This window comes from Podarcis gaigeae (assembly GCF_964106915.1).
Source record: "Podarcis gaigeae genome assembly, chromosome: 9".
Lineage (NCBI taxonomy): Eukaryota > Metazoa > Chordata > Lepidosauria > Squamata > Lacertidae > Podarcis > Podarcis gaigeae.
The window spans coordinates 29,728,090-29,755,495 of record NC_139685.1 but is presented as its reverse complement, the minus strand read 5'-3'; the positions used below and the strand labels follow the sequence as shown (position 1 = coordinate 29,755,495).

General features: G+C 42.3%; 2 protein-coding genes and 1 long non-coding RNA gene across 10 annotated transcripts in view; 1 reads left to right on the top strand and 2 right to left on the bottom strand.

The window, feature by feature from the left end:
- ENPP6 (ectonucleotide pyrophosphatase/phosphodiesterase 6) overlaps window positions 1–8,756 on the bottom strand; it is a 27,949-nt gene extending 19,193 nt beyond the window's left edge. Inside the window, exons 1-2 of the mRNA XM_083755820.1 lie at window positions 8,300–8,756; window positions 585–764 (exon numbers count right to left, since the gene is read on the bottom strand). Of these exons, the coding sequence (XP_083611946.1) occupies window positions 585–764; window positions 8,300–8,663 (544 nt within the window). The 5' untranslated portion in view covers window positions 8,664–8,756. The remainder of the gene's footprint in view (window positions 1–584; window positions 765–8,299) is intronic.
- LOC310852541 lies at window positions 5,427–26,162 on the top strand. The gene is made up of 7 exons (XR_014568237.1): window positions 5,427–5,819; window positions 7,004–7,207; window positions 14,598–14,700; window positions 19,849–19,973; window positions 22,023–22,165; window positions 23,891–24,055; window positions 25,276–26,162. It is a non-coding gene; the product is annotated as an uncharacterized lncRNA (long non-coding RNA).
- Window positions 26,007–27,406, bottom strand: part of IRF2 (interferon regulatory factor 2) — a 38,846-nt gene continuing 37,446 nt past the window's right edge. For all 8 annotated transcript variants that reach the window (XM_083755914.1, XM_083755913.1, XM_083755915.1 and 5 more), the window contains one exon: window positions 26,007–27,406. In XM_083755914.1, coding sequence (XP_083612040.1) covers window positions 27,083–27,406 — 324 coding nt within the window. In that variant the 3' untranslated portion in view covers window positions 26,007–27,082.

Sequence of the window (27,406 nt, the reverse complement as noted above, 5' to 3'; positions counted from 1 at the left end):
TTTTCCCTTCATATCCCAAATAATATAAATCCTACCATTTAATAATTTCTAGCTCCGCCCCCCAGCCTATAACAATTTATAGATAGCTAAGAATAGGTGTTGCCATCCACTTAAAGGCTTCCTCGTGTACAGAAGTGTGTACCCTGCAGTATACTACCTCCAGAATTGGCAGCAGTTTGCCTCTGAGTACTGGTTACCATGGAACAACAGTGAGAGATGGCTGTGGGCCATTTGTCCTGCTTGCGTGCCCCCCATAGATACACAGGTTCCCTTAGGCAGACAATGTACGAAATAAGATACTGGTTTAGATGGGGGTTTGGACTAATTCAGAAGGGTTCTTATTCCATTCTTAGTCTTACTACGCTAGAAGAGAAAGCAATAAGTGGACCGGTTTCAGTTCCCATCTGCTTGACTTTCCTTGCTGGTTGATGGTATTTAAGCTTTTTAAACAGAGTCTACTGGTTGCTGTGCGTTGGGTCAGAGCCAGAGCGATCGATCTTGAGGTTGAATTTAGAGCCGTTAAAAAGTAGAACATGTAATGTTAGTCAGCAATTTTAAGAAGTGCAGAATTCAGCAACACTCACCAGGCCAATAGTACATGAAGACTTTCCTCTTTGCTTTCATCATAGTGACCCACAAGGGCTCTGATCCATTCCACCAAAGAGGCAGCAGGCTCTCTTGATTCACGCCGATATCAAAAGACATATTTGTACTTGCATCCCACATGTAGTTCCCAGTCATTTGATGGACATTGCAGTGGCGACCTAGAAGGTGAGAGGATTGCTTTATACGTAACACTTCTCAGTTACGTTTAGCAGTCATAACACCCCCATACCCATTTCAAGGCCCTGTGGAAGTAGAATAAAGTCTCACTTCTCTCTCGTAGACTTAGAGGGCACTAGATAAAGAATTAGTAAAGGTAAAGGTAAAGGTACCCCTGCCCGTACGGGCCAGTCTTGCCAGACTCTGGGGTTGTGCGCCCATCTCACTCAAGAGGCCAGGGGCCAGCGCTGTCCGGAGACACTTCCGGGTCACGTGGCCAGCGTGACATCGCTGCTCTGGCGAGCCAGAGCCGCACACAGAAACGCCGTTTACCTTCCCGCTGGTAAGCGGTCCCTATTTATCTACTTGCACCCGGAGGTGCTTTCGAACTGCTAGGTTGGCAGGCGCTGGGACCGAGCAGCGGGAGCGCACCCCGCCGCAGGGATTCGAACCGCCGACCTTTCGATCGGCAAGTCCTAGGCGCTGAGGCTTTAACCCACAGCGCCACCTGCGTCCCAGATAAAGAATTACTCCAGCTCAAATCTTGCAAATAAGTAATGAATGTAAAGACGCAGTTTTGAAGAAAAGTATATATTATTGTGCACCCCCAGAAGAGCTGCAGAACTCATGCTCCCTCCCTAGTATGGATGAATGAAATTACTGGTAAAACGTCATCAAGTTCTATTGTCATAAACCACCTAGATTGGCATTTGATATAATGCAAAATAGGGAGAGGAAAGTTGAAGTTGTATTGATTTAGTGTGAAGAAGAAGATGCAAAGAGAAATTTCATGAGTTCTTTGCTTGCAGATTGTGGGGCAGATGTACATGTCAATGTGCTCAAACGGAACGAGCTGTCAGTCTTGCCCCTCCCCTAATGTTGAAGATGGGCTGCCCACCTTTTACTGTTTTTATTTTAAGGGTTACCTATGCAAGCACCTGTTCTCTACTGCTCCTTCTTGTTCAATGGAAACATTATAAGAATAATGGTAAACTTATTCAAGGAATGAGTGTGTGACATGCAGATTAAAAATAATAATAATGGCACTGAACCCTATTTAGAAAAAGTAAGTTGGATGGAAAGCCAATGCTTTTCTTCCCATGTATGAGCAATTCTTCAACATTTAAGACCTCAGATCTCTTGGCTGCTACAGAGCACCCATGGAAATGTAAATTATCTTTAAAAATCATACCACAGAATGATACTAGAATCCAAGCAGTAAAATGTAAATATAAAACCCAATTATGATTTGGGCAGGGGGAGTAGAAGCAGGCATCACGTATTTCTCCCAAACATGATGGAACGGAACAGGAATATTTTCAATAATTTTGTTCCATTTAACAAAGATATTACAGAGCTGGATGTTCTACATTTACGTGGAGAAGTCATTACTCCATAAGCCTAACTTCTATCTCAACAAATTTCTGTCAGTTGCAAAGCAGGGATGATTCATCTGTTGTGGGGCTTTACATGTGGCATAGTGTTTGTTACCTGATTGTTTAAGCCTTTATAGGTAAGCCCTAACAGCTTTATAAATAAATACCAGCACCTTCTGCTGGGTGCAAACTTGCTTGGGTGCAAACTGGCAAATGCTGGAAAGGAAAGAAAGATTATATGCAAGGTTGGCCCAAGACAGCTTGTTGTCTGAAGTACTGCAGGTGATCCCAAACAAGTTGAGATGCACAGCATCAAAGACTTGTCAAATAATTTTTCCACCTAAGGCATAAAATAAAAATAAAAAATCCCGTAAGTGCTTCTACCTGTCGCCAGAAGTAATATAAAAAATAAATAACTATTTTCTGCCCTTCAGGATACCCAAAATCAACTGCCTGGGGTGACTTCCTCACCCTTCCTAATGGTAGGGCTGAATCTGCCAGAAAGCAGTAATATCTGAACAGTTTTCAAGGCCAGTCCCATGTAATAGATTTGTCACCAGATAGCGAACAAATTATCATATTCTCTTCCCCCCAGTTTCTTTCATAATTAAGTATTAACTGGACTCATTTTAGGTCATAACAGATATATTCTTGAAGATTTAGGTAGGCAAAAATTACTGCACAATAAATTGCTATGCAAAACATTGTTAACAGTAATAACTGGCTATTCATAACCTCCCTTGCTGTATTTAACTACCCATTGTTGTGGCTCACTGTTTTTGTAGACACAGAGGAGGCATTGTAGCTGATTAAAACCATATAATAACAATACTTGATATTTTTTCTTTTCAGAGCATTTCACATCCCTGTAAGATGGGTCAGTATCATTATCCTTATATTAAATGTGGTATCTTATTGTAGGTGATAATAAAAAAATGTTTTAAACAAGCAAACACAGTTGAAGGGCTGACACGATAAGAATTTCCCTAAGCCTTCCCCATCTCTCTCTGAAAATTTTTGTGTTTTCAGGAGTACTTGTGCAGTTCATGGAAGTGATCACAGAAGCTAGCTGTGTGATTTGTAGCATAGTAAGTACAGTATGTTGAAATGAGTGGTGTAATCACCACTCAGTTCTGGATTATCCCTTTTACTTTTACTTTTTGGCATTTGTTACCATATTTTGTTATGTTCTACAGTGGTACCTCGGGTTAAGTACTTAATTCGTTCCTGAGGTGTGTTCTTAACCTGAAACTGTTCTTAACCTGAAGCACCACTTTAGCTAATGGAGCCTCCTGCTGCCGCCGCGCCACTGGAGCACAATTTCTGTTCTCATCCTGAAGCAAAGTTCTTAACCTGAGGTAATATTTCTGGGTTAGTGGAGTCTGTAACCTGAAGCGTCTGTAACCTGAAGCGTATGTAATCCGAGGTACCACTGTAAATGGGAATAAGACCTCAAATATGTAGGAATCAGCTTGCTGCAGTTGATCTAACCTTCTGTCAACGGTTGCCATGTCTTTCTACAATTGACCAAAAATTTCACAACAACTTTTTAAACCAGGGGCAAGCAACCTAAGGGCCACGGGTTGGATGTGGCCCAATTGCCTTCTCAAACTGGCCCATGGATGGTCCAGGAATCAGCGTGTTTTTACACGAGTAGAATGTGTGCTTTTATTTGAAATGCATCTCTGGGTTATTTTGGGGGCATAGGAATTCATTCATTTTTTTTTTCAAAATATAGTCTGGCCCCCCACATGGTCTGAGGGATGGTGGACCGGCCCACGGCTGAAAAAGGTTGCTGACCCCCGTTCTGAACCATCGGCGGGGGGGGGGGGGAGATCCCACTGGAGCATCCCATCACCACATTCCCTATCTAACTTCAGCACCAACAGTCTCTCCTTGCTCTTAGAAAAGTACTTTTTCACGCATCTTCCTGCTGCTGTAACCTTCCTGATTACACTTCATTGCCTCTGACAAGCTTTACATGCCAGGGAGTTCCCGTCTTCTAGCATCAGTCAGACCAGATGTAATGCAGCGTAGGTTAAAGAGCTATTGACCCCCTTATAGAAAACAGGGGAAAGTACTTCCATATTACTTTCTGTATAGCACATCGGGTCTCTGGATGCTTGCCCCGCTCAAAACTGTTCATTTGCTGCTCCCTTACTGGAGATGATAATCTTCTCTGGCAGTGCAGTGGGGTGGGGGGAATTTTAACAGCAATGGACTGTAAAGGTAGAGGGCTAGAAAATGGAATTAAGAAATGTTTCTATATTTGCAAATTATGTTTGCACACCTGTGAATATTTATGATTCAGGGAACCTGCATCCCTATTTGTTTGTTTACAGTCTGCCCGATAACACAGTAGGCAACTTACTTTTTATTTGCTCTTGTTTTTATATTGTATTACAAGTGCAAGAAAAATCCAAAAAACCCACAGCAAATAGAACAAGTCTATGCTGATGTGATAACCCTTGATGGCTGGGGTTAATGAGAACTGTAGTCCAAAGTAGCTAGAGTGCTTGAAGAAGGCCGAACTACACAATTTTTAAAACTAAACAGTAGAGGAATACAACTCCATAGCATTAAACATATTAAAAACACATAGCAGAAGAATAAAAATGCACAAAGCTAAAGCCATACTTAACCACCATAAAAAATATCAGGTCTGGGACAGCAGGAGTCTTTGATTGGCATTTACCAGAGTGTTTCACTAATGAGTACAGACTTGGGGCTATAATCACAACAAACATGTACCAGTCGTGGTTTTCCTGAAAGATCCTTCTTCGTACAGAATCCGGGTGGCCGACAATTAAGGCAAGAGTGGACCTTGCTCAGTTAAAATATATTTAAAAAATTGCCACTGTGCCAGCTGAGTGTTTTCCTGCAATTGGGTGATAACCAACTCTGGAAAGCAGTGTGTCAAACTGTTTTAGACTATTATTTTCCCCCAAAACTGAGCTCTGCTTTGACCTTGAGTAAGTGTGTCGACTAAGGGATTGGCTCTTCTGGATAGAATCCAGAAGGGACGTGCAACTAACTAGGAACACCAAAATTTCACCTTGGTACCCACTCCTGATAAAAGTATTTTAGTGTTAGTTATGCCTTTATTGAGCTACATTTCCAGACTTAGCTAGATCACTCCCCCTCACCTTTTCTACAAACAATCCTTGTCTTCCTGTATCTAATAATTTTGGAACTTTCACCACTTTGGAACTAACCTAAGTTTTGTTGCCTGTGTTTCCTGAATGCTGCATGGAAAAGCACATCTGACCTTGGAAAAGTTTGTAAGTAAACTGTTTTTAACTTACCAAACATTTGGTCTTTTTTTGTGCTAGGGGAAGTGAGAAACTCTGGAAGAAACTTAGAGGGTGTCTTTTAAATGTCTAACAGCCTATACTTCCATGTTTTACTTTGCTGCATATTTTGTGATGTTTTAAATCTCTGCTGGGGTTCTTTCACCAAAGAGTACCTGCCCCAGATCTGGATCTTGGCATCCAGTAAATTCTCTTTTTATGTACCTATTTTCCCTTGCCAACCAACAGCCATGCGGTGTGCCATCTTGCTGGAGCACTTATGGGAGCAACACCAGCACCAGTGCCCCCTTTGCAAGAATTATTTCTTGAAGAAATGCAGCCTAGGTGTGCTTATTGTGATTTCCCCACCCAATCAAAATCCTCTAGTATGGTAAGTAGTGCACTGTGAGAATCATAGCCCTTGTTCTTCAAGTATGGCACAAGGAAGTTTATTGCATTTTTGTGGTGTGACAGTAAGTAAATAAGGAGTGTCTGTTGGTTCACTCTCATCTAGCAGCCACTCCTGTGTAGTGATGGGTTCATTCCCAGGTCCTACTCCTAGAGTAACCTGATAAACCAGATGTGACTGGGTAGAAAAGATGACCATTCCAATTGGTAATATGGAGCAAGGTGTGTAAGCAGTATGCTGATGACACTCTGCTCTACTTCTCTACTCCTCACATCTCTGAGGTGATAACAAGTCTCTTTGACCAATGTCTGGAATTATTAAGGGGCTGGATAAAGGCCTGTCAACTGAAGCTGAATCCTGGTAAGACAGAAGCCCTGTAGGCAAGTTGCTCCCAAGTTTGGGGAACTGACAAGTTGTCTGTTCTTGATCAAGTTGCCCTCTCCCTGAAGGAGCAGGTATATAGTTTGAGAGTACTCCTATATCTATCACTGTCTCCGGAAAGAACAGGTGTCCTCAGTGGTTAAGAGAGTCAGTGTGGTGTAGTGGTTAAGAGTGGTAGACTCGTAATCTGGTGAACCGGGATCGCGTCTCCACTCCTCCACATGCAGCTGCTGGGTGATCTTGGGCTAGTCACACTTCTCTGAAGTCTCTCAGCCCCACTTACCTCACAGAGTGTTTGTTGTGGGGGAGGAAGGGAAAGGAGATTGTTAGCCGCTTTGAGACTCCTTAGGGTAGTGATAAAGTGGGATACCAAATCCAAACTCTTTCTTCCAGCTGCCTGACCTCCCAGCATCTTCTTCCCATCACTGCATGGCAGGGGTGATTTGCACTGGAAACTGCCTTATTTTGAGTCTGGTCCATTGGTCCATCTCGCCCTGTTTTGTCTACACTGACTGGCAGCAGCTGTCCAGGGTTTCAGCCCTATCTGGAGATGCCAGGGATTGAAAGCAGATGTTCTACTGCTGAGCTATGGACCCTTCTCAACATGCAGAGCAAGCCTATGCAGGTTTACACAGAAATGTGTTTAAGATTACAGCCTTAGTTATCCAGGGGGTTCAGAGTGCTGTATGTATTTGGATAACACTTAAACTGTTGCAGATCCTCTCTTTAATTCAAGTGCAGTGCTTTGATCATACAAAACTTGCGCTTTGCTTTTTTAATTCCAGGATCCTTGCACAGTGTTTGGACTAGTTGCCCCTTGTTTATATTCTCTTTCTTTCTCTCACATTCCTGCTGCGTAACCGGAATGGGAAGCAAAGTGAACTTTGGAAACACTACAGAAGTTCCAGTCCATAACCTTCTGATTCTGAGGGAGTCCTATGGAAGTGAGTGGGGCTTCTTCAGAGTAAGACATTTCAGCGGCTAGCCGGGTAAGTAGTTATCTGCTGATCATAGAGCTAATTGTAATGCAGGAAACAATGTACCTACCGCAGCACAAGCACGAAGTCACAAACCATGACATTATGCCGGTTTTATTCACAAGGGTTTTTATTATGCCAGGGTCACGTGTGTTGACGCTGGCAGAAGTGCTCAGAATGGGAAATATTAGAAGTACTCTAGAGAAGCAAATAAATTGCAGTTTATCTAGGATGAAAAGAAAGGTTTGTTGCAAAATATGAAAACTTGGAGAGCACCTTAGATGCTCTCCAAGTTTACATACCTGACATTATTTACTATATAAACCTGCTGTGGAAGCATCTACATTCTCAACTGTGACAAGCAACGAACAAAAATAGAAAGAAAATACTGTACTGATGGGGACAACAACCCCGTCCTGTCCTGCCACAATATTTTCAGTTTTAGTTAGAACTGATGCAAATTTTGCTTAATATAGTGAAATGATCCATAAAATGATTAAATGTGTTTACACGCCCTCAAATAAATGAATGTCTGTTTTCAGTAATGGTTAAATTATATCTTAACCAGTTATTCAGAAATGTGGGGAAGAACACTCAGCACAATCTAATAGTGTATTCCAGTGAGGGAAGATGCACCAGCTGAGAATAGTATTCTGTGTCCTGGAATCATTTAATACTTTTGCTAATGCCTGATATTCCCTGAGGCGAGAAGTTAAGTGGTTTACTATCGAGTCACCACAACTACAGTTAATAGTCAAAGTTTATTTTTATTTTTTATAAAAAAAATCTGATTGTACTGTTTGCTTTTCAGATGAGCCAACAAGGTCTAACTGTTTGACAAGATTATATTTGTGGGGGGAAAGTTTCTTTCTTGAGAATAAAGTGGAACAAAAACTTGACAAATTTATTGTTTTTATATATATAGTTCAGACTGACCTGCAGTCATTCCTTTTAATCTTCAGCGAGGATGAATCCTCATTTAAAAATTTAGTCCGTATTCGTCCTCGCAGTGTTACAGAAACTACTGGCTTTATGCAATCTGCAACAATTAAGGCTGCCTGCTGTTAAGAGCCCTGTAGTGAGAAAGTCAAAGAAGGTACTCACCAGTCATCAGTGTGTAATAGTTTGGATAGGAAAAACTGGGGAAGTCTGGTGTCAGGTAATCCACTTTCACCCCCCTGTTCACAATCTCTCTGAAGCCAGGCAAGGATTCCAGCGCTTCATCGCTGATATAATCGTGGCGAAGTCCATCAATCAAGAACAGTAGGAGCTTTTTCCGATGTGCAAGGGATGAGCTTGCCAGGGTGAGGAAAAGCAGGAGAAAGGGGGCCATGTGCTTTGCCATGTTGCTGGGTGGAGAGGAGTTTTGGCAGAGCATTGTCGGCACTGCCTGTCCCTGTGCAGTAACTCTCAATGAGGCATCTGAAGCTGCTCTGAAGGGCTGGACCTCACACTGCCTTGCTCTCATTTTGCTGGTTTGATTCCAGAGTTTAAAGGTACAGCAGCAGTAACTGGAATTGCCAGACTTAAAAAGTTACAGGATAACTGCTATAACACGGTGGACTTTGCATTCTGATGTAGTGTAGCAGGATGCTGTGGGCTGTATTCTGGTACCGTGCTCTGACTATAGAAAGAAACGTTGCAACAAAAATTTAGTTCTCGGTGTTAACTCTAGCGGCGCTTCCACGACACTCAAAAGGTTAACACAGGAACAATGCAACTACTTGGTTCCCACATGTCAGGCTTTTCAGGGCACTCAAAACAAACTGGATAAATCTGAGAACAAAAACATAATGAATTTTTCATATCTTAAACCTTTTCTTTAAAGCCAGTGAGTCGATATAATTTTAAAGTATGAGGAGTGCACTTTTTATTTCTGTTTTTGACTCCTGCATTAGCTTCACCAGATTTTGGCACAGTATTGGATATTTGCAAATTTACAGAGGCATTTGACACCCAGGGTTGAAATTTTTCACATATGTTAGTGACTTCCGATATTTATAGTCTATTTATAGTCTAGGTAAGTTGGTCCCTTACCTTTCCCACCCCGATCTGGCGACAGTGATCCATGCAACGGTCACCTCCAGGCTTGACTACTGTAATTCGCTCTATGCAGGGCTGCCCTTGAAACTGTCCCTAAAACTCCAGAGGGTGCAGAATGCTGCAGCAAGGCTCCTCACAGGGTCCCTGCCATGGGAGCATATTCACCCAGTGCTTTACCAGTTGCACTGGCTCCCGGTGGAGTATAGGGTCATGTTCAAGGTGCTGGTTTTGACCTTTAAAGCCCTTTGTGGCTTAGGGCCCTCGTATTTACGGGACCACCTCTCCCGGTATGCCCCGCAGAGGACCTTAAGGTCCATGAATAACCATGGTCCCGGGGCCTAAGGAAGTCAGACTATCCTCCACAGGGCCAGGGCCTTTTCAGTGATGGCTCCAACCTGGTGGAATGCTCTGTCCCACAAGACTTGGGCCCTACAGGATTTAACCTCCTTTTGCCGGGCCAGTAAGACAGAGCTCTTCCGCCTGGTCTTTAATTTGAAATCAGCCTGATCTTTTATTTCCCTTCTCTTCCTTCCCCCTTCCCTTTTATGAAGATTACCCACTCTGAGACCCCACAGCTAATTCTCCCCTGGCCTCCTCACTGGCCCAAGTAAGACTAATTCAGCCAGCTAGCCCTGGTGACTAATGTTTATTAGATGGATTTTCCTCAAATTGATTTCTGAACTTTGAATTTTATTGTTAATCATGTTTTTATACTGTATTTTATGCTGCGTCTACAATGAAGTATTTTAAATTTGTTGTTATCCACCCTGAGCCCGGTTTTCTGAACCGGAAAGGGCAGGGTATAAATAAATTATTATTACAGTGGTACCTCAGGTTAAGTACTTAATTCGTTCCGGAGGTCCGTACTTAACCTGAAACTGTTCTTAACCTGAAGCACCACTTTAGCTAGTGGAGCCTCCTGCTGCTGCCACGCCGCCGGAGCACGATTTTTGTTCTCATGCTGAAGTGAAGTTCTTAACCTGAAGCACTATTTCTGGGTTAGCGGAGTGTGTAACCTGAAGCGTATGTAACCTGAGGTACCACTGTAGTATTCTGTGAGGAAAGTCGGTGCCAGACTTCTGACATACCTCTTTGCATTTTACTGTTCTCTTCCTGCTGTGCTGTCACGCACATACACATCAATTATACGTTAAAAGTAAACAGAAAGGCAACTTGTGTGGAGGAATGTAGGCAACAGTTCAAGGGAGCAACAGGGCACTGGTCATCTAGGATGTGATGCTTGTTTTGACTCCTTTGCTTTGGTTGAGTATTTACTGTATGGCCCTGTAACTAAAGATGTGTGCAGATGTCACACATTTTGGGGTGAGGACTCCTGTAATCCTTTGCTGATTGGGAAGAGAGACATTTTCTATCAAGTTGTGCCTTTGTTGTTACAGAAAAAAAACTATTTTACAAGCATGCAAGCCACAGATTGTGTCCCCTGGCGAAACTCAATTTCCCCTCTGCATTAGTGCTGACACAACACAGTGTATAATTGTACTAATGAATAATGCCTGTAACATCAGTGTTGAATAACTTGTACCACTCCTCATACGACTAGCAAGCTTTGAAACTGTTCTCTGTTTTTAAAATCATGTTAAGACATAGAGTTGGACTTGCCTGGGTTCTAATAGCTGCAAGACAGGGGGGGGGGGGGTTAGCCTGTGCATTTTTCCTTGGCACTGCAGCACTGTGATGGAAGAAGTTGTCCCTGCTTGTGATCTTTCTTTGAAAAGGAGCTGGCATCCTTATGGATAGGTTTGCACAACTTTGTTTCTTCTACAGTAAAATGACTTTGAAAGTCACCTCTGTTTGATTTATAGTCCAAAGCTCTGTATCACTCTCTCCCATCAGCTTGATAAAAAACATGTCACCTCAGAAAGCCACCCTGTTGCAGATGTTGATAATGCAGTAGACTCTACAGATCCAGAGGGCAGCAACATGAGAACAGGCCTTTTCAGTGGTGGCTCCCCTCTTGTGGAATGTTCTCCCCAGGGAGGCTCGCCTGGTTCCTTCATTACATATCTTTAGGTGCCAGGCAGAAGCATAGATCTGTAACAAGGCCTTTGGCTGATTGAACATTCTGTGGCCTTTTAAATGTGTTTGTGGGACAGGGGCTATTGGTATGCTTTGGTTCTTGTTTTATTAAGTAATTTGTGTTCTGTTTTGTATTTTTGTGTTTGTGTGAACCGCCCTGTGATCTTCAGATGAAGGGTGGTATAGAAATAATAATAATAATTAATAATAATTTATTGTGTCATGAAATAAATAATGTATGTGAAACACTTTGAGCACTTGAGAAAAAGAGCTATATAAGTACCATGCATCATATTATTATTATTATTATTATTATTATTATTATTATTATTATTTTGTTTCAGTCTGGCTGAGTTAAGAAATAACTCAGTAAAAAGCAGCTCTTTATTTCCTGAATGGTCTTTGAGCCAAGTGAAAGGCCAGAGCATATTGAATGTGGTTGGAGGCTGGCCAATGCAAAGTCCCAGAATCCAGAAAAGAGACAAAACTAAGAATCTTGCAGCCAAGAAGTTAGATTTGGCAGAAATAAAGTTTGGGAATATAAAAGCATTGAAGTCTGCAAATAGCAGACCGGTGGGGTCAGAGCTGCACCACCATGAAAGTATGGGGTTAGGGCAACTTGTAATGAAAAACAAGAGCAAGGCAAGGTGCCAGAATGGCTGATTTCCTGGGAATGCTCATGTGTTTTATTGGCAGCGCCCTGCTTTCTCAAATGCTTAAAACAGCATTCTTGGGCTGATGAAGGCGGTCCAAGCCTTCGGCAGCCACCTGCAGTCTCCAATCACCACACAGATTCAGTGAGTGGCATCTGCAAGCTGTGCTCAGACTTTTGTTTTTGTGGAGTGATGCAAGTGGTTCTCCCCATTGCAACAGCACCGATACAACCTGAATAGCTTGATAATGGTGCAAGGAGAATGGAGAAGGGGTGCATGTCCATCACTATGTGTGAGGGCGGGGAAAAGCCTGATCATACACAGTGCCCCAAATTCCAAATGGCAGCCACTCCTATGATGAAGCCCATGGAATTCAAATTGAAAATGGCACAAGGTCTAGCAATAATAAATGGCTTGCCTGAGGAAATTTTGCAAGAGAGCTTTGCGTCCGTTCCTTCCATTTAAAAGCGATAAGATGTGAACGCAGTGTTTTTTTCTGGGGGGTATTCTGGCACCTTTTGTTCTAGAAAAAAAGCACTGTGTGAACCTTTCTGATTTTTGCCAGTCTCTGTACGAATTACACCCCTCTGTGCCATTTCCCATTCCCAACTCTCAGGAGCAGCTGGATAAATGCACATGAGATGGTGTCAGGACTGCCGCTAGGTCCCAGCTCACAGAGGACCCACGCCCAGTGGATATTATATACAAAAGTCTTTATTGAAGTTTAGTTTCCATTTCCAAGCTCTGGGCGCGCAGACCCACGTCTTAACGCTAGACCGGCTAAGTCCCCTCTGACTCACTGCTCCACCCACACCAGTTTAAGATTCTAGCCCGGCTCCAACTCTTGCGCTGCTCTTTCCTGCGCTGGGTCCTTCTGCCCTCTGGGGTTCCCTCCTTCCTGGACTCCTCTGACGCTGAGCCTCCTGAGTCTTGCCCCTCCCTCCGGCGGGCTTTAGGACCTGGCTCCCTTTCCGGGCTCCCCGCTGTGCCGCGCTCCTGTACATTTGAACTTGGCGCGCGCGCCCAGCCGGTGATTTTCCTTCTGACCGTTTCCCCGCTTCCTGATGTGGGTGTTGCCAAACCTGACTCCTCTCCTCCCTCTGGTGGTGAGGACACTGGTCCCGACTCCTGGGACTCCCCCTCCCCACTGCGCTCTGGTGGAGACGCTGGTCCTGATCTCCAGCTGCTGCTCAGGGACTCCCCGCTGGCCCCTCCCTCTTGAGGTTTCTCCCCTGGAATCTCCCTTGCTCTGGCCACCGACGCTCCCTTCTGTGAGTCCTCCGATTCGCTAGAGAGGCTTGTGGAATAACTCTGGCCACTGTCACTGCCTGCGCCCCCCTCGTACTCCTCCTCCTCACTCTCCATTTGCTCCCCCTCCTGTGTCTCTCCTTCTGAACCCCTGACAGATGGTTTGAATTGTTTGAGCAGAAAACTTTTCAGCTAAGTCTGGTATCCCAAATGGAGCACCCATGGGTGCAGTGGCACCCATGAAAGCCTCCCCAGGCATTTGAGAAGCATCCCTGTGCTCTTCCTTCTGTTCTGTCCCTTTGCCTCACAAGTGTTTCTCTTTTATCATGGCGAGAACCTTCCCCAGCCATGCCAAACAATTTTAAGTTTCTGTATTACCTGAGTATTCAGTGATGCGCTGGTGCCACTAGTCTAGTACTCAAAGCAAGTGTCTGCATCAGTTTCACCCTCACAATGTTCACTTTCAAAGCTGTAACTTTTATTTGTTAATAGTACTATGCCTAGGCAAAACTTTGCTAATTGTTGCAGGAGGTGAATCAAGCTAACACCCAACCACAGACACCCCTCCCCTGGAAAAAATGAAACAAATTTCATCACACACACACACACACATACACACACACACACACACCTGCAGACACAAGAATGTGAGATAAACAGATCCCAAGGATAGATAAACACAAACACCAGAGAGGGGGAAACTAAGCCAAACACTTACGTCAGAGAGTAGAAGTAAAAACTAAAGCCATCTTTCCTCTTTTTTTTTACTCCAAAGGTTTTTCAAAATGCTTCCTTTCCCTCCCTCCTAATATCCTATCCGCTCAGTCTGGAAAACCAGGGAATTGAAGGAGGAAGTGGAAATGAGTGAAAATCTTACCACTTCCTCTCACAATTTGCTTTAGCTTTCCAGGTTGAGATTGTTCTGTTCCCATTTCTAAGGAAAGCCCCTAAACTGCCAAAATGTCCCGTTTCACTCTTCCCATCGCTGACCTTTTGTTTCTTAATGAATTGCATGGTTTGCACATGATTTTAATTGCTGGATAATTAGAAAAACGCTGACTGAGAGCCAACAAACTAACTGCCATGCCAAATCAGTTAAAACAGTAGGCTGAACATTTTGACCTAAAGGAAAACTGAAGCTGTTTGGAAGTTTCTTCCAGCATAGAAATTATAGAAAAAATGATAGCAAAGAACAGTCTACTTACATTTCAAATCCTCGTTGTTCATAGTGTTGAATAACAAAATATTGCTTTGGATTAGCCTGTGTAATAGCCCTGTTTAATATATGCCATTTGGGTGCAAGGTAAGAAAGAAAGAAAGAAAGAAAGAAAGAAAGAAAGAAAGAAAGAAAGAAAGAAAGAAAGAAGTTATTCCAAAAATCCAAAGGAATAAGTTCCCGAAGTTTGATTGTTTCCTTACAGAATGCCTTTCCTGCTGTAAGCCTGTCCATGTTCTGTGATCATCATCTGATATCCTTCTCCAGCAGCTGTCCAGAGGGCCATGTGGGAACAGGCCTTTTCAGCAGTGGCCCCCTGACATGGAATGCTCTGCCTGGTGCAGACATTGCCATATTTTTGGCACAAGGCAAATATGTTTCTTTTCTCAAAGTATTTTGGTGTTTTTTCTTTGCAGCAGTTGATTGTACAGTCATACCTCGGGTAAATTGCCCTTCGGGTTGAGCGCGTTCGAGTTGTGCTCCGCGGCAACCCAGAAGTAACAGAGCACATTAATACCAGGTTTTGCCGCTTGCGCATGCTCAAATGACATCACGCGCATGTGCAGAAGCAATGAAAAGCGACGCGTGCGTGTGCAGACGTGCTGTCGCTAGTTACGTTTGCTTCTAGATGTGAACGGGACTCCGGAACGGATCCCGTTCGTATCCAGAGGTACCACTGTATTCTTATTTTATTTTAGAGGGTGTCTGTGGTATTTTGGTCTGTGTTTGAAGATGGAGGGATTGTTTTTACACTTTGATTACCTCACATTGCAGTTGTTTTGTTTTTCATGTATTGATTTTACTATTACTTGCAAGTCCCATTAAGATGCTTCTGTAAAACAGTCACTAAGCTTAATAAATCACTGGGCTGGCCTGCCCATGAGGCTTCGTGAGGCAGTCACCTTGGGCAGCTGGCTAATTTGACAGCTGGGAAGGGCAGCAGATCTGGGTCCCAGCCGGGGCTGCCTTTTGTTGCCTCAGCTGACAGAACAGCAGGAAGGGGCTTTGGCAGGGGGCAGGAAGAGGAGGAGGGGTGGGCACCATTTTCTGTTTCGCCTCAAGCGGCAAAATGTCCCAGTCCAGCCCTGATAAATCGTGGTGGTGGTGATGATAATAATATGCTAATATTAACAACCATGAACTATTACTGTGATACAGAACTTAGCCAGACAATCACAGACAGTAGATTTGTGTGTTTGGGGTATAGTCCCGCAAAGTAGTGAAAAACTGTAATTTATCTTACTCATATAAAATGAATGTAGAGGTGGTAGCCTTGCCAAGAAGTGTTAGCATTTGCCCTTTAGCATTTGCGCTTCAACCCTGAAGAAGAGAGTAAGGACATTTTAAAGAGAAACAAAGAAAGAGAAAAATAGATAAGGGTTTATTGAATTCACTCCCCAGGAAATCAGTGGATATCTTATTTATATATCTCTAAATAAGATATCTGTCAGTTTGTGGTTATGTACAGTATCTGCAGTCTAGTTTATTGTTAGGTCCAGATATGTTGGAGGAACTGGACCATGGAGGAAGGGGTTACTTTCCTTCGTGAGCACAAATCGCCCCATGGAGGAACGAATTGCAGGTGCAAGGTCACTGCAAGCCTGTTGCCCTGGTTTTGGCTAGGACAGGGTAAGGGAAGGAAAACCCAACTTGTAAATAGGGAGTCCTGTCAGTAAAAAAAGGGGGGGTGAGCTACAAATATACAAATACAGTGGTACCTTGGGTTACAGATGCTTCAGGTTACAGACTCTGCTAACCCAGAAATAGTACCTTGGGTTAAGAACTCTGCTTCAGGATGAGAACAGAAATTGCGCGGCAGTGCAGCAGCAGTGGGAGGCCCCATTAGCTAAAGTGGTACCTCAGGTTAAGAACAGTTTCAGGTTAAGAACAGACCTCCGGAACGAATTAAGTTCTTAACCTGAGCTACCACTGTAAATGAATGAAGTTCTGTTTTCTTAAATAAAAGAAAACAGACAGAACCTCTGTGTTCAAGATGCAGGCCAATGAAAAGGTCATCATCTTTATTTTGTGCTCCTTCTAGACGCTGGCTGGCTCTTGTTGGAAACCAGAGTGCTTAGACTTTCTGCTGATCCTGCAAGGCACTTCTTGAAATTGACTGAGTTGTGTGTGACCACTAGGTGTCAGCATTGTTTAAATCTACGGTAAGTTCAAAAAAGGACACTTGTCTGCATATCCATTGATAAATTGACCAGCCCCCATGCTCCCTCCCCCGTGTTTTGCTATCTTGATCTTAAAAGAGAAGCGATATCCTATCCAAATCTTTAATGTTGTGAAACTAGGCAAGAAATTAAACAAACAAACCTTCTCTGACCACACCTTTTTTTGTGAAATTGCTTTCATTCTAAGTTACTTCGTTTGATTTATATCCCAATGACATAAGAACTGGTACTTTCAGAATGTAAAGAAATAAATGTCTGTGCATGCATGACTAATTATTTTAAAATATATAATTTATATATTTAAAATCAATAATATATGATAAATTTAATAACATATTTGAAATAAAGCCCAGCCATAACAACCAACTCACTCAGACCAGAACAGTAAATTCTGTTTAAAACCAGCTAGAACCTGATAGATACCACACAGCCAGCTGAAACCCTGAAGGGCCACAGCATCTTTGCCCAAAACACATGATTTCTCTCTCTCTCTCTCTCTCTCTCTCTCTCTCTCTCTGTGTGTGTGTGTGTGTGTGTGTGTGTGTGTGTGTTGAAAGCCTTTCAAAGAATAATGGATGGCATATGTGCCATAAGCAGTTATTTTGCCTGCCCCCCCACCCCACTTTTGACATGGTGACAACCCTGTGGATGAGGTCAGACTAGGCAATAGTGGTCAATTACACCCAGTGAGCTTCACACTGGTTTTCTTTTTCCTTTAAAAATTATGTGAAATTTCATTTTAAAGAACGCTCGTGAGATTACTGGACATTTTAAATTTAGGTCTTTCTTGCATTTAAATGAAATATTATTGGTATTCTCTCTGTTCCCTCCCTTCCAAGCAGCATCCTAGCAACTGTTTATACGTGAATGACTGTTGTCATGGCTGCTGCAGGGGAAGCAGGAAATAACCCTCAGGGCAGTGTTTACAATGAGCAGGGTTCTCCTCCTTAAATTTCAGGAGACTCCCTCCTCCGTCAACAGCTCTTGTGCATTCAGATGCAAAACAATTGTGTCCTCGACTAGAGGATAAACAGACCTGGGAAGGAAAACACACACAAAAACTCCCAACCGCAGTGAACTCCTTAAAATGTTTATACGTAATTGAAGTTATTCTGATTATATATGAGGCTCTGCTTGCTTGTTTTTGAAGGAAGGCACCTGATTCTTCAAAAGTACTCGTGGATTATGCAGAGTGGGAATAGTGGATTATTCCTTCCTAATGACATTTGCAGTGTAGGAGATGGTCAGTGGAATGGAATGTGTTAGGGCTATCAACAAGTCTGCTGCCTAAATTTTAATTAATTTGTCAAAATGTATATTGAAAAAGCTCAACATACGCAAATCATATTACAAAAGTAATCAATATAAGGGACTATTAGAACTAGATATCCCTACTCAAAGTGGTGGGTGGGGGAGGGGGGACAGGTATTACCTGGGTGTCAGTTTTAAGGAATTTTCCTTTCTGCTAGAGACTAAGTGGAACAGGACTTTGTTCCATATTCTGTTCTATTTAGCAGAATCATTAGTGGAATCTAAGTCATGTACCTATGTTACTTTGAGGCTATCTAGTGCACCTGTCCTAAAAAAAATAACTTCTAGAGCTGTCACCCGTCTGTCTGTCTAATAACAAAACCAAGCAATTGAAAATGTTATGTAATAATTGGGTGGACAAATGATATCAATAAATCTGCTTTAATGGAAAAGCTGCCTAAGAAGTTGAAGCAAGAAGTAATCTAATGATGATGAAAGGCACTTTTTATGAAAGTTGGTTTAATTGCTTATATTGCACATCAGGAACATGACTGGCAGCCTCTGTTGACACACCGAGTGCTTTGTTGTGTGTTGTTGTTGTTTTATTTATTTTATTAAAAAGAAATGATACAACATAGCAAAATACACAGGTAGCATTCACTTTGCCAAAAAGAAAACAAACGCTTTCTCGATACAATCTGAACCATTTTGAAAGGATAATAATGATAATCAGAAATAGCATGCAATCAAAATTTTGTTGTGCTTTATAATGTAGTGAACTGTATTTTGCTGGTCATGAAATGGTTTTGCTTGTTCTGTTGTTTTGTTTTTCGTTTTGCTTGATAACTGTTATTATCTAAAAATAAATTATAATATGTTTTTTAAAAGCTCAATATGTGAGCTTTTAAAGGACACTGAAAAGAAAGTCTGAAAGAGGTTCCATTTAATAAACAAAAGTTCCATGACCTTTCCTTAATATGATGTTCTTCTTTCCCAGTTACAGTAACACACAGGAGCCAAAATGGCTTCAGTAATTAAGTGTGCTCTTCAAACTTAGCCCCACAGGTTGAAATTCATCTCACCAATTACCCAGTTAAAAGTTCTGTCAAGTGAGGCCTGTGTGTAGAATTCATGCAATGCATGAATCAGCCCAAATAGCAAAAATTAAATACTGATTTGCCCATTCCATTTAACAGAGCTCTTTAACCAGCAATAACTTCCAATAAAAACACATGTTTAATTATATGGAAGCAAGAGTCAGCTTTAAAACCGTCAGAAGCTCCTGTGCCTTCCGTAATTCTTTTGCACAGACATTTCCCATGACTTGGCCTCCTCCTCTTTCTATTTTTGGTTCTGTCTGTATATAAACGGTGCAAGTGAAAGTGAGAATAAAACTGTATTTACAACTGAAATGATTCTTGGGATCAAATGCTGAAAATAAATAATAATAAATAAAATAGATAGACAGACAGACAGACAAACAGACAGACCTACTGTGCTGGCATGGAAAGAGGTTAAATACAGCTACTCTGAGTAACATGTTAGATTTGGCCAGCCCTGGGGATGGAGAACAGAAGTGATACAGGATTGTGTTCCATGAAATAATATGAAATTTGAAACCTGAAAACTGCATCACCATGTATGTGGGCAGTCATGTCCTTTCAGATACACTCTGAGGTAGATTAGCCGAGAGAATTATACATTTAAAGCACATGACTTACCCCCCCCAAAGAATTCTGGGAACTGTAGTTTACGCCTCACAGAGCTACAATTCCCCACACCCTTGACAAACTAAAGTTCCCATGGTTCTTTGGAGAGAGCCATGTGCTTTAAACGTATGGTGTGTATGCAGCCTCAAGTGTTCAAGGCTAGTCAGCACAGGGATTTGAGTCCTTGCCTCTGTGGAACAATACCTAATGCTTTTCCCCCAACACCACACAGAGATAAATCAGGTTAGTTTGGTTTGCTTCGGAGTCAGCATTATAATAAATAGGAAATCTGTTACAATGGATAATGTCGCCTCAGCATGCCAATGCAGTTGCTACCTTTCACCAGCAGGGCTCCTGAGCTCTTACATTCAACACATCAAGGCAGGAAGGGCACAACTGCAACCTTCCCTTTCTCAGTGATGTAATGATTGATGGGGAAAGGTACAGTACACTTGTTGATGTTTTTGACAAAGACACGGCTTTTAAGAACAAAGGAGCCCAGCCCAGGAAACAAAAGGGAGAAACCTCCTTGCATCAAACTCTTTTAAGTTCATGTAGATCAAAAAGATTATCATTGACTTGGTGGTTGATTTCTTTCCTTTGTTTCCTGATGACGGCGAGTGCTCTAACATTAGTTATAGCTGGGTGTGCATGAAACAATCTGGTGTAACCTTTGAACTGATTTAGCGCAAGTATTTTGTGTGTTTTTATAGATAAAGTTTGGCATATTTCCATAATGCAATGTCTGATGAAGTTGCATCATCGTTGCTGTTTGTTTGCTCAAAGGGCCAGAGTTATAAAAAGGAAAGAGGTAAACACTGGAAGTCTGGGTTTGTTAATTTGTCACTATAAAGAATGCTTTTCGACTTTACTACTACCCAAGAGCCTCAGTAACTGCTAGCAATGAAGGCAGGAGGAAGATAGTTAACTGATTGCACTAATATACGGAAACTTTATTATTTTGTTATCTCTAAACTGCTGCATAACTGTCGCATCATGTGATGCTCATATTGCAGTTCAATGTGTACATATTCTGGTAATGACTTCAAGCCTGGAGCCAATGGCTGGGTTCAGATGTAACATGAAACCATGGTTTGTTTAACCATTTTTGTAACACCCCTTTTTATATGTCCGGTGCCTCTGTGCAGAAAACTTTCTGCAACATCCAGCAGCAAAAGGGCACTTACTGAAATGACAAGAAGCAAGAACAGGGGTCCCTAACCTTTTTGAACCTGTAGGCACATTTCCTCTATCACTTTAAAGGGGGGTGCTGTTCTTTTTGCCTTTCCCTTGTGTGTGTGTGGCACTCCCTACTTCCATTTAAGTGAATGGAGAATCTGACATGAGCACCCACAAGAAATTGCTGCAGGGGTACATAAAAGTATACGACGTCCATACAAAGGTAGTTGTCTACCTTTTCTTGTTCTGTAGCTCAAAGGTCATTCAGGTACTAGGAAATAATATGCAGTTTCCATGGCAAGGCAGCCAAGTGAATGGTTACTATGGGAACTTGGAGCAGCAACTAGCTGAGCAGGTTGTTGTGTAAACTGAAAGTGCAAACACATTGTCAAAGTCAGTTATTGAGGAGCTGGAGTTTTGATTATAAAAACATAGCTCTGTTTGAAGGAGTTTTGAAATGTATTTAATTAGTCATTCTTGGGCCGCTGTTTCATTTTAGCAGCTTAGCACTTTTTTAAAAAACCAACACAGCTTTAAGAATATAGGCTACAAATGGTTTGCACTGTATGTACTGTACTTTCAAAAGGTTTGCCTTGAAATCTGTCAAATCCATATAACAACGTGTACATTTTAAACTAGGGTTGTCACTCTTTTTAACTAGGGTTGTCACATGTCCAGAATTTCCCTGGAATACTGCAGTCGGAAGCAGTGTCTGGGCAGAAATCACAAAAATGTCCGGGAAAATCCAGATGCAGGGCAACCCATGTCGACAGTGCTCAACAACTTTAAGGTAAAGGTAAAGGTACCCCTGCCCGTACGGGCCAGTCTTGACAGACTCTGGGGTTGTGCGCCCATCTCACTCAAGAGGCCAGGGGCCAGCGCTGTCCGGAGACACTTCCGGGTCACGTGGCCAGCGTGACAAAGCTGCATCTGGCGAGCCAGAGCCGCACACGGAAACGCCGTTTACCTTCCCGCTGGTAAGCGGTCCCTATTTATCTACTTGCACCCGGAGGTGCTTTCGAACTGCTAGGTTGGCAGGTGCTGGGACCGAGCAGCGGGAGCGCACCCCGCCACAGGGATTCGAACCGCCGACCTTTCGATCGGCAAGTCCTAGGCGCTGAGGCTTTAACCCACAGCGCCACCTGCGTCCCTGCTCAACAACTTTAGGCAAAACTAAAAGCAGCTCCAAACCTTTGGCCGAAACAACAACAACAACAACCACCACTTTTCTGTCTGGATTTTTACTGTTTCAAATATGACAACTCTATTTTAACTAATCCTGCTCTTGTGACTTTCCCTATCACTTCTTAGTTATCTAATCACCGTGCCCTGTGGTTGGACTTTTGGAAAGTTGTTCTACCTGCCGCACTTTATCTCAAGGCCTTTGAGGTCATCCTTCCCACCTTTGGGTCTCCAGCTTCAGTAGCAGTGGTGAGATCTTTGGAACAGAGGAGGTAAGTGGAAAGGAAGCCTGTGATGTGGTATCGGGGCTTAACAAAACTAAAAGACCCTGCCATGAAGTGTGGCAGTGCTGGCAGAACAATGTTATAAGGCCACTCTAACCAATGCACTCTGAGGTTTAGCTTTTGAAAAGACGCAGAGCACAGAGTAGGACCAGTGAAGGATCAGGGCCTGGGTGGAGCTGTGCAGTCGGCTGCAGGTTCCCAGCCCCCATCACCTCAGTTTCAGGAAAAGCTTCCGCTGATGAATTTCTGTCTCAACAGAACAGGGCTGCTTGAAGGATGCAGTCGGTGTGTGGGGTTTGGCAGGCCCAATTATTTAAAATTAAGGCCTATTTAAGTACAACTCAGAGTACTCTCAGAATTATCATATACCTGAAAATTAATACCTAAGTACTTAAATTCACAGCATAAATAATGAACGTGCCTAATTGCCACTGGTGTGTCAAAAATATTGGGCTTGAGTGTTGGCATGAAGGTTGCTGCAAAAGTAATGAACCCGTTCTGTGCTCCTATCTGGCTACTATAAAATTTCACTGGCTCCTAAATTTATGTATTCTTGCTTTTTTAAAAATATGATTACATGACTGTTAATAATTATTTGAATTTGCATAGAATCCTATCGGGGAAAGAGCATGGCTCATAATATATTATTTGCAAATAAGAAGTTTCAGTACTCGTAATCTCCAGCTTTAAAAACTTGGACAACAGAGCCATCAAATGTCCATCCATCTGTGGTCATGAGAATCCTACAGAAGTGCTGCTGGCAGTTGTTGTGATAGGTAGCCTATTGCTTTGATTCAGGGCAAGACAGTTCATTCACATATGCTGGGATTTGCTACAAAGCTAGAGATTCCAGAGCTTATCAGTATTGCTGTGTCAGTGCATCAAGGTCATAGTATAGAACCTAGAGCTGCACATAGCCCCCTTCACCCCCTCTGCAAGCCTGGCCGACCCAAGGACCACCCACCTTGCCCTGGGTCCAGCCAACAATTTGGGGCGGGGCTAATGTTTAATTAGGGTTCTGACAACTGCAACTGAGATACAGTGGTACCTCGGGTTACATACACTTCGGGTTACAGACTCTGCTAACCCAGAAATAGTACCTTGGGTTAAAAACTTTGCTTCAGGATGAGAACAGAAATTGTGCGGTGGCAGCGCGGCAGGCCCCATTAGCTAAAGTGGTGCTTCAGGTTAAGAACAGTTTCAGGTTAAGAATGGACCTCCAGAACAAATGAAATAAGTAACCAGAGGTATCACTGTACTGTCAGGAGGGGTCAGGGGGAAGAAACACTGCTTCTCCTCTCCCAGCCAAGAGCAAGAGGGTTCAGTCTGCTAGGTGCTACTTCGCAAGCTTCAAAAAAGCATCCTGCAGCCCACAGGATAGAATCCTGATGAGTGGAGGATTCCATCCTGCTAAGGTTTGCTTCCCCAGCACATTCTCTGTGGGGAACGTGCTGGCAAAGCAGACTCCTGCAGCCTTTCCACCCAATGCCCTGCCCGATGGCTGCACACCACCCTAGATGGCCTAACCAGGGCTGCCCCAACCCAACTCAGCCAAAGCCTAGATCCCCTCTAATCAGCCCAATTTAGCATGCAATTTGGCTGAATCTGGTGCACAGCCACAACAGAAACCCTAAGGGGTTGTCTTACTATGCTTTGTAGTTGGGGAAATCCCTGATGTATAAAGCAAGACTAAACCATATCCTTTTGTTCTAGGAACACACACTCCCCCTGTGAGACCTGGGATTGGTCTGCAGTCCAGAACTCTAATAAAAGAATCTCCAAATGCAGTTGTATCCTGAACCAAAAGAGCAATTGCAACTGTGCCAAAGAAGGAGCTGTATAAACTTTCTGAAAGTACAAGCATTCGGACCTGTTATTGTAAGTAAGTGATTGGAACTACCAGTAGTTAAAATGCTGCACTGCAATGATGTTACAGCTAAAATATGAACAAAAGAGCACATACAGTACTTGGGAAACTTCATTATCAGTAGCAGCCGTGAGTTGTGAGACTTGTGTGCACTTTACTTGTGGTTTCCTAGTTGCACTCTGAAACTTCACTGTGTGATAAATTACCAACATTTAAGTTCTTTTCAAAATGACAGGATAAATGTGTGCTACTTGAACACTTTCTCAAGGCCCTTTTTTGTGTGTGCATAAACTAGTACTGAAGCAGTAGAGCCATGGCTGGTGTGTGTGTGTGTGTGTGTGTGTGTGTGTGTGTGTGTACATGAACTTTTAACAAATAAAAATAATACATTATAGAAACAAAAGATAGTTGAATTGTGTCAGTATGGATAGAAAATAAAGAGAATTCTCTGTGGTATAATTACAGTACATACATTTTACCATTTCAGTTTAGATTTGTATCCAAGCAGAAAAAGTAAAGATGGAATTAGCCCTAAGGCTAGGAAGCTCAATGAATAGCCTTAGGATATCAGCCTAATGTACCTTGCTGCTCTGTCCTTATTTGGGTTGGGCAGAAATGTAACAAGCACACAGATTGATTTAGGCATAATTTGGCTGTGTTGCTAAGAAATTATCTGGGCCAAGTGGCTGATCTCACAATCATTGTTGTTTTGCTTGTGCCACAACCAGCATCGCAGCTGCAACAGGTCAAGTGCAAAGATTGAACAAATGATATTGCAAGCAAATAAGCATTCTGATTGATAGGTTTTATTTTTGGAGGGGGAGGACATCATGTATCACAAAACTGGTTTACGCTTCATGTGTGAAAACTTTGGGTTATGAGGCAGATTAATCTATACCTCAAGCAACGGACATTTTAGGGGATGCTTCATATATTATATAAACCATAAACGAATGTGGGTCTAATCTGTACCTGTGCTGAATGCCTTTAAGTAAGGCGACTACTTTCATCATGTGTGAAAACTGCAGCCACATTCATAATAATTTAACTATTGGTTTCATGGTTACTGATGATTAATTGTCATAAGCCACCTTGAGAATTGCCTGAGAGTCAGATTCTGAACTTTAGTATAAATACGTTTTACGTATCTAGGACAAGCCTTGACTCACTGCCTAGAATCTCTTCATTGATATTATCCACAGTTAACACTAATTGGGATTCTCTGTTCCAGGGCTTTTCATTCAGCAGGAACCTGCCAGAACTCAGTTCCAGCACCTCTCAGGTAGGCATTTCTAAGAGAATGAATAAAATAAAGTAAAATTCATGGTGAGTTCCATCACCTTTTCTTCTTGAAAAATAGCACTGCTGTGTTCACCCATGTTTCTAAAGTGGTTAGGAAAGCCAGATTAAGAAGTATCCCAGTTATGGGATACCAAAACAGTAGGATTCCCAGCAGAAATTATTACAGCTTTTATTGCCTCACTGCAAAATTAAAACTACCATGCTGGCTTTTGGAGACAGGAGTTACCCTTCTCCTTATAGATGTGCACCTTATAGCTCTTTAGCATTCAATTTGTTCTAACTGTATGTCTCAAGCAAATCTTCTGTCTCAAATTAGTAAAACTGGTCTGTGTGCAGGATAGGATTTCTTTGTAAGCATAATGTGCACTGTAAAGAACTTTTGACACCAAATGTACCTGAAGCACTAAGAAATTCCACTTAAAACTCTCCAACTGAGATCGATGGGGCTTAATTTTTGCTGGATTATATCTGTTGTTTTTTAGATTAGGTTATCATTTATTCCTCCTGCCTGTGCTATAGCCCCCTCTCAATTAATAGAACAAACATCATATATTTTGGCATCTTTTGTTTTCAGAACATGAAAGTAATTGCCACCTTAACTTATTTACACGATCCCTTTGGAAGCGTTTTATCTTATATATATATATTTTAAATCCCATACACCAAAGAAAACGTGTTTATTTAAAAACTTATTTATATATAATATTTATTATCAATCCACAGGATAGTTTGATTGCTACATAAAATTCATTAAAAGCTATTTCACCTTTACAAATTGTAAAAAAAGAAAAAAGAAATAAAAAGAAAAAAAGAAAATGTGCCACAAAGATGCAATGGTTGCTGACAACCAAGTCACTGAATTGTAAAATTATAAATTTGCTGTAGAAAAGATAAAAAAGTAAAACAATTAATATTCACTTTAGAATTTTACTTTGAATAAAATATCCCACTGTATAAAAAAATAAAAAAGCTTACTCTGGTTAGAATTAGAGTATTTCTCTCTCTCTTTAAAACCTGGGAATTTGCATAATATATCTGTAATAGATTTTCTTCTATTGTACCACACAGCTTTCAAGCATAGCAGATTAGACAAGTATAAGGTAAGCACTCTTAAAAACAACCTGCGAAATGTACAGGAGGAGGTTTTACTTTCCTATTTGATTCTTTTTCCATACTCCAAGGCGACATTAGCCAGAAGAGCCCTGGGAAAGAACAAAGTTGAGGGTGGGGAAGAAGGGGCTTTAAGTGTGCCATTAATAAGAGCAAGATAATGAAAGGCCTTTTTTGCAAGTGCTTTTTCTTATTTTCAATAAGGTGCGAAAGCAGTCTGCAGTATTGCTAGTACAGCACTGCATTATGTACATATTCACAACTGATTCGGGGAAAAAACAAAAATCAAGCAAGTTCACATTTTTCTTTCCATTCCGAGGTTTTCAGTTCCATTGTGGCCTGAACTGCAAGAAATGGAGGAACTTCATTTGGGGAGGGGCTCTTGGTCCTCTTGTTTCAGCCTTGGCTTTCCTGTCCCTGGGCTGTAACCTTGGACCTCTGTCCAGCTTCACGTCTACATTCTGTTGGTTGGAGTCCTGAGTTTAAAATGCTCCAGTGCTGGAGTTGGACACGGTCGCGTTCCGCACTGTCAAGGCTTTTCTCTCTTCGGTTTGCTGAATGTACATTAGATGTGCTCCTCAATGCCACAACAGAGAATCTACCAAGAACGTACCAGTTTATGTGGCTTAGCTGCTCTTGACTCTTGACTGAGTAATATCTGATGTTTTCTTGATGACGCTGGCCCGGTTCTCGTGATCCGGTGGCCTGTTGCTGTTGTTGTAGCTGGTGGAAGCCGAGCACACGATCTGTTGCAGAGGGAGCTCTGGGAAAGGCCATGAGCTGTTGTAAGGCAAGGGACAGACTTCTTCCTTAATGGTGACCTGGAGGTCAGGCTTGTTGGAAGTCACAAAAGTAGCCATCCCAGGAAGTGGGTAAGGGGAGTTCCTGGTCCCCAAGTTGCTGTAGTATTGTTTGCCGCCAACGTTTTCCTTTTGCCAGTGAAGATGACC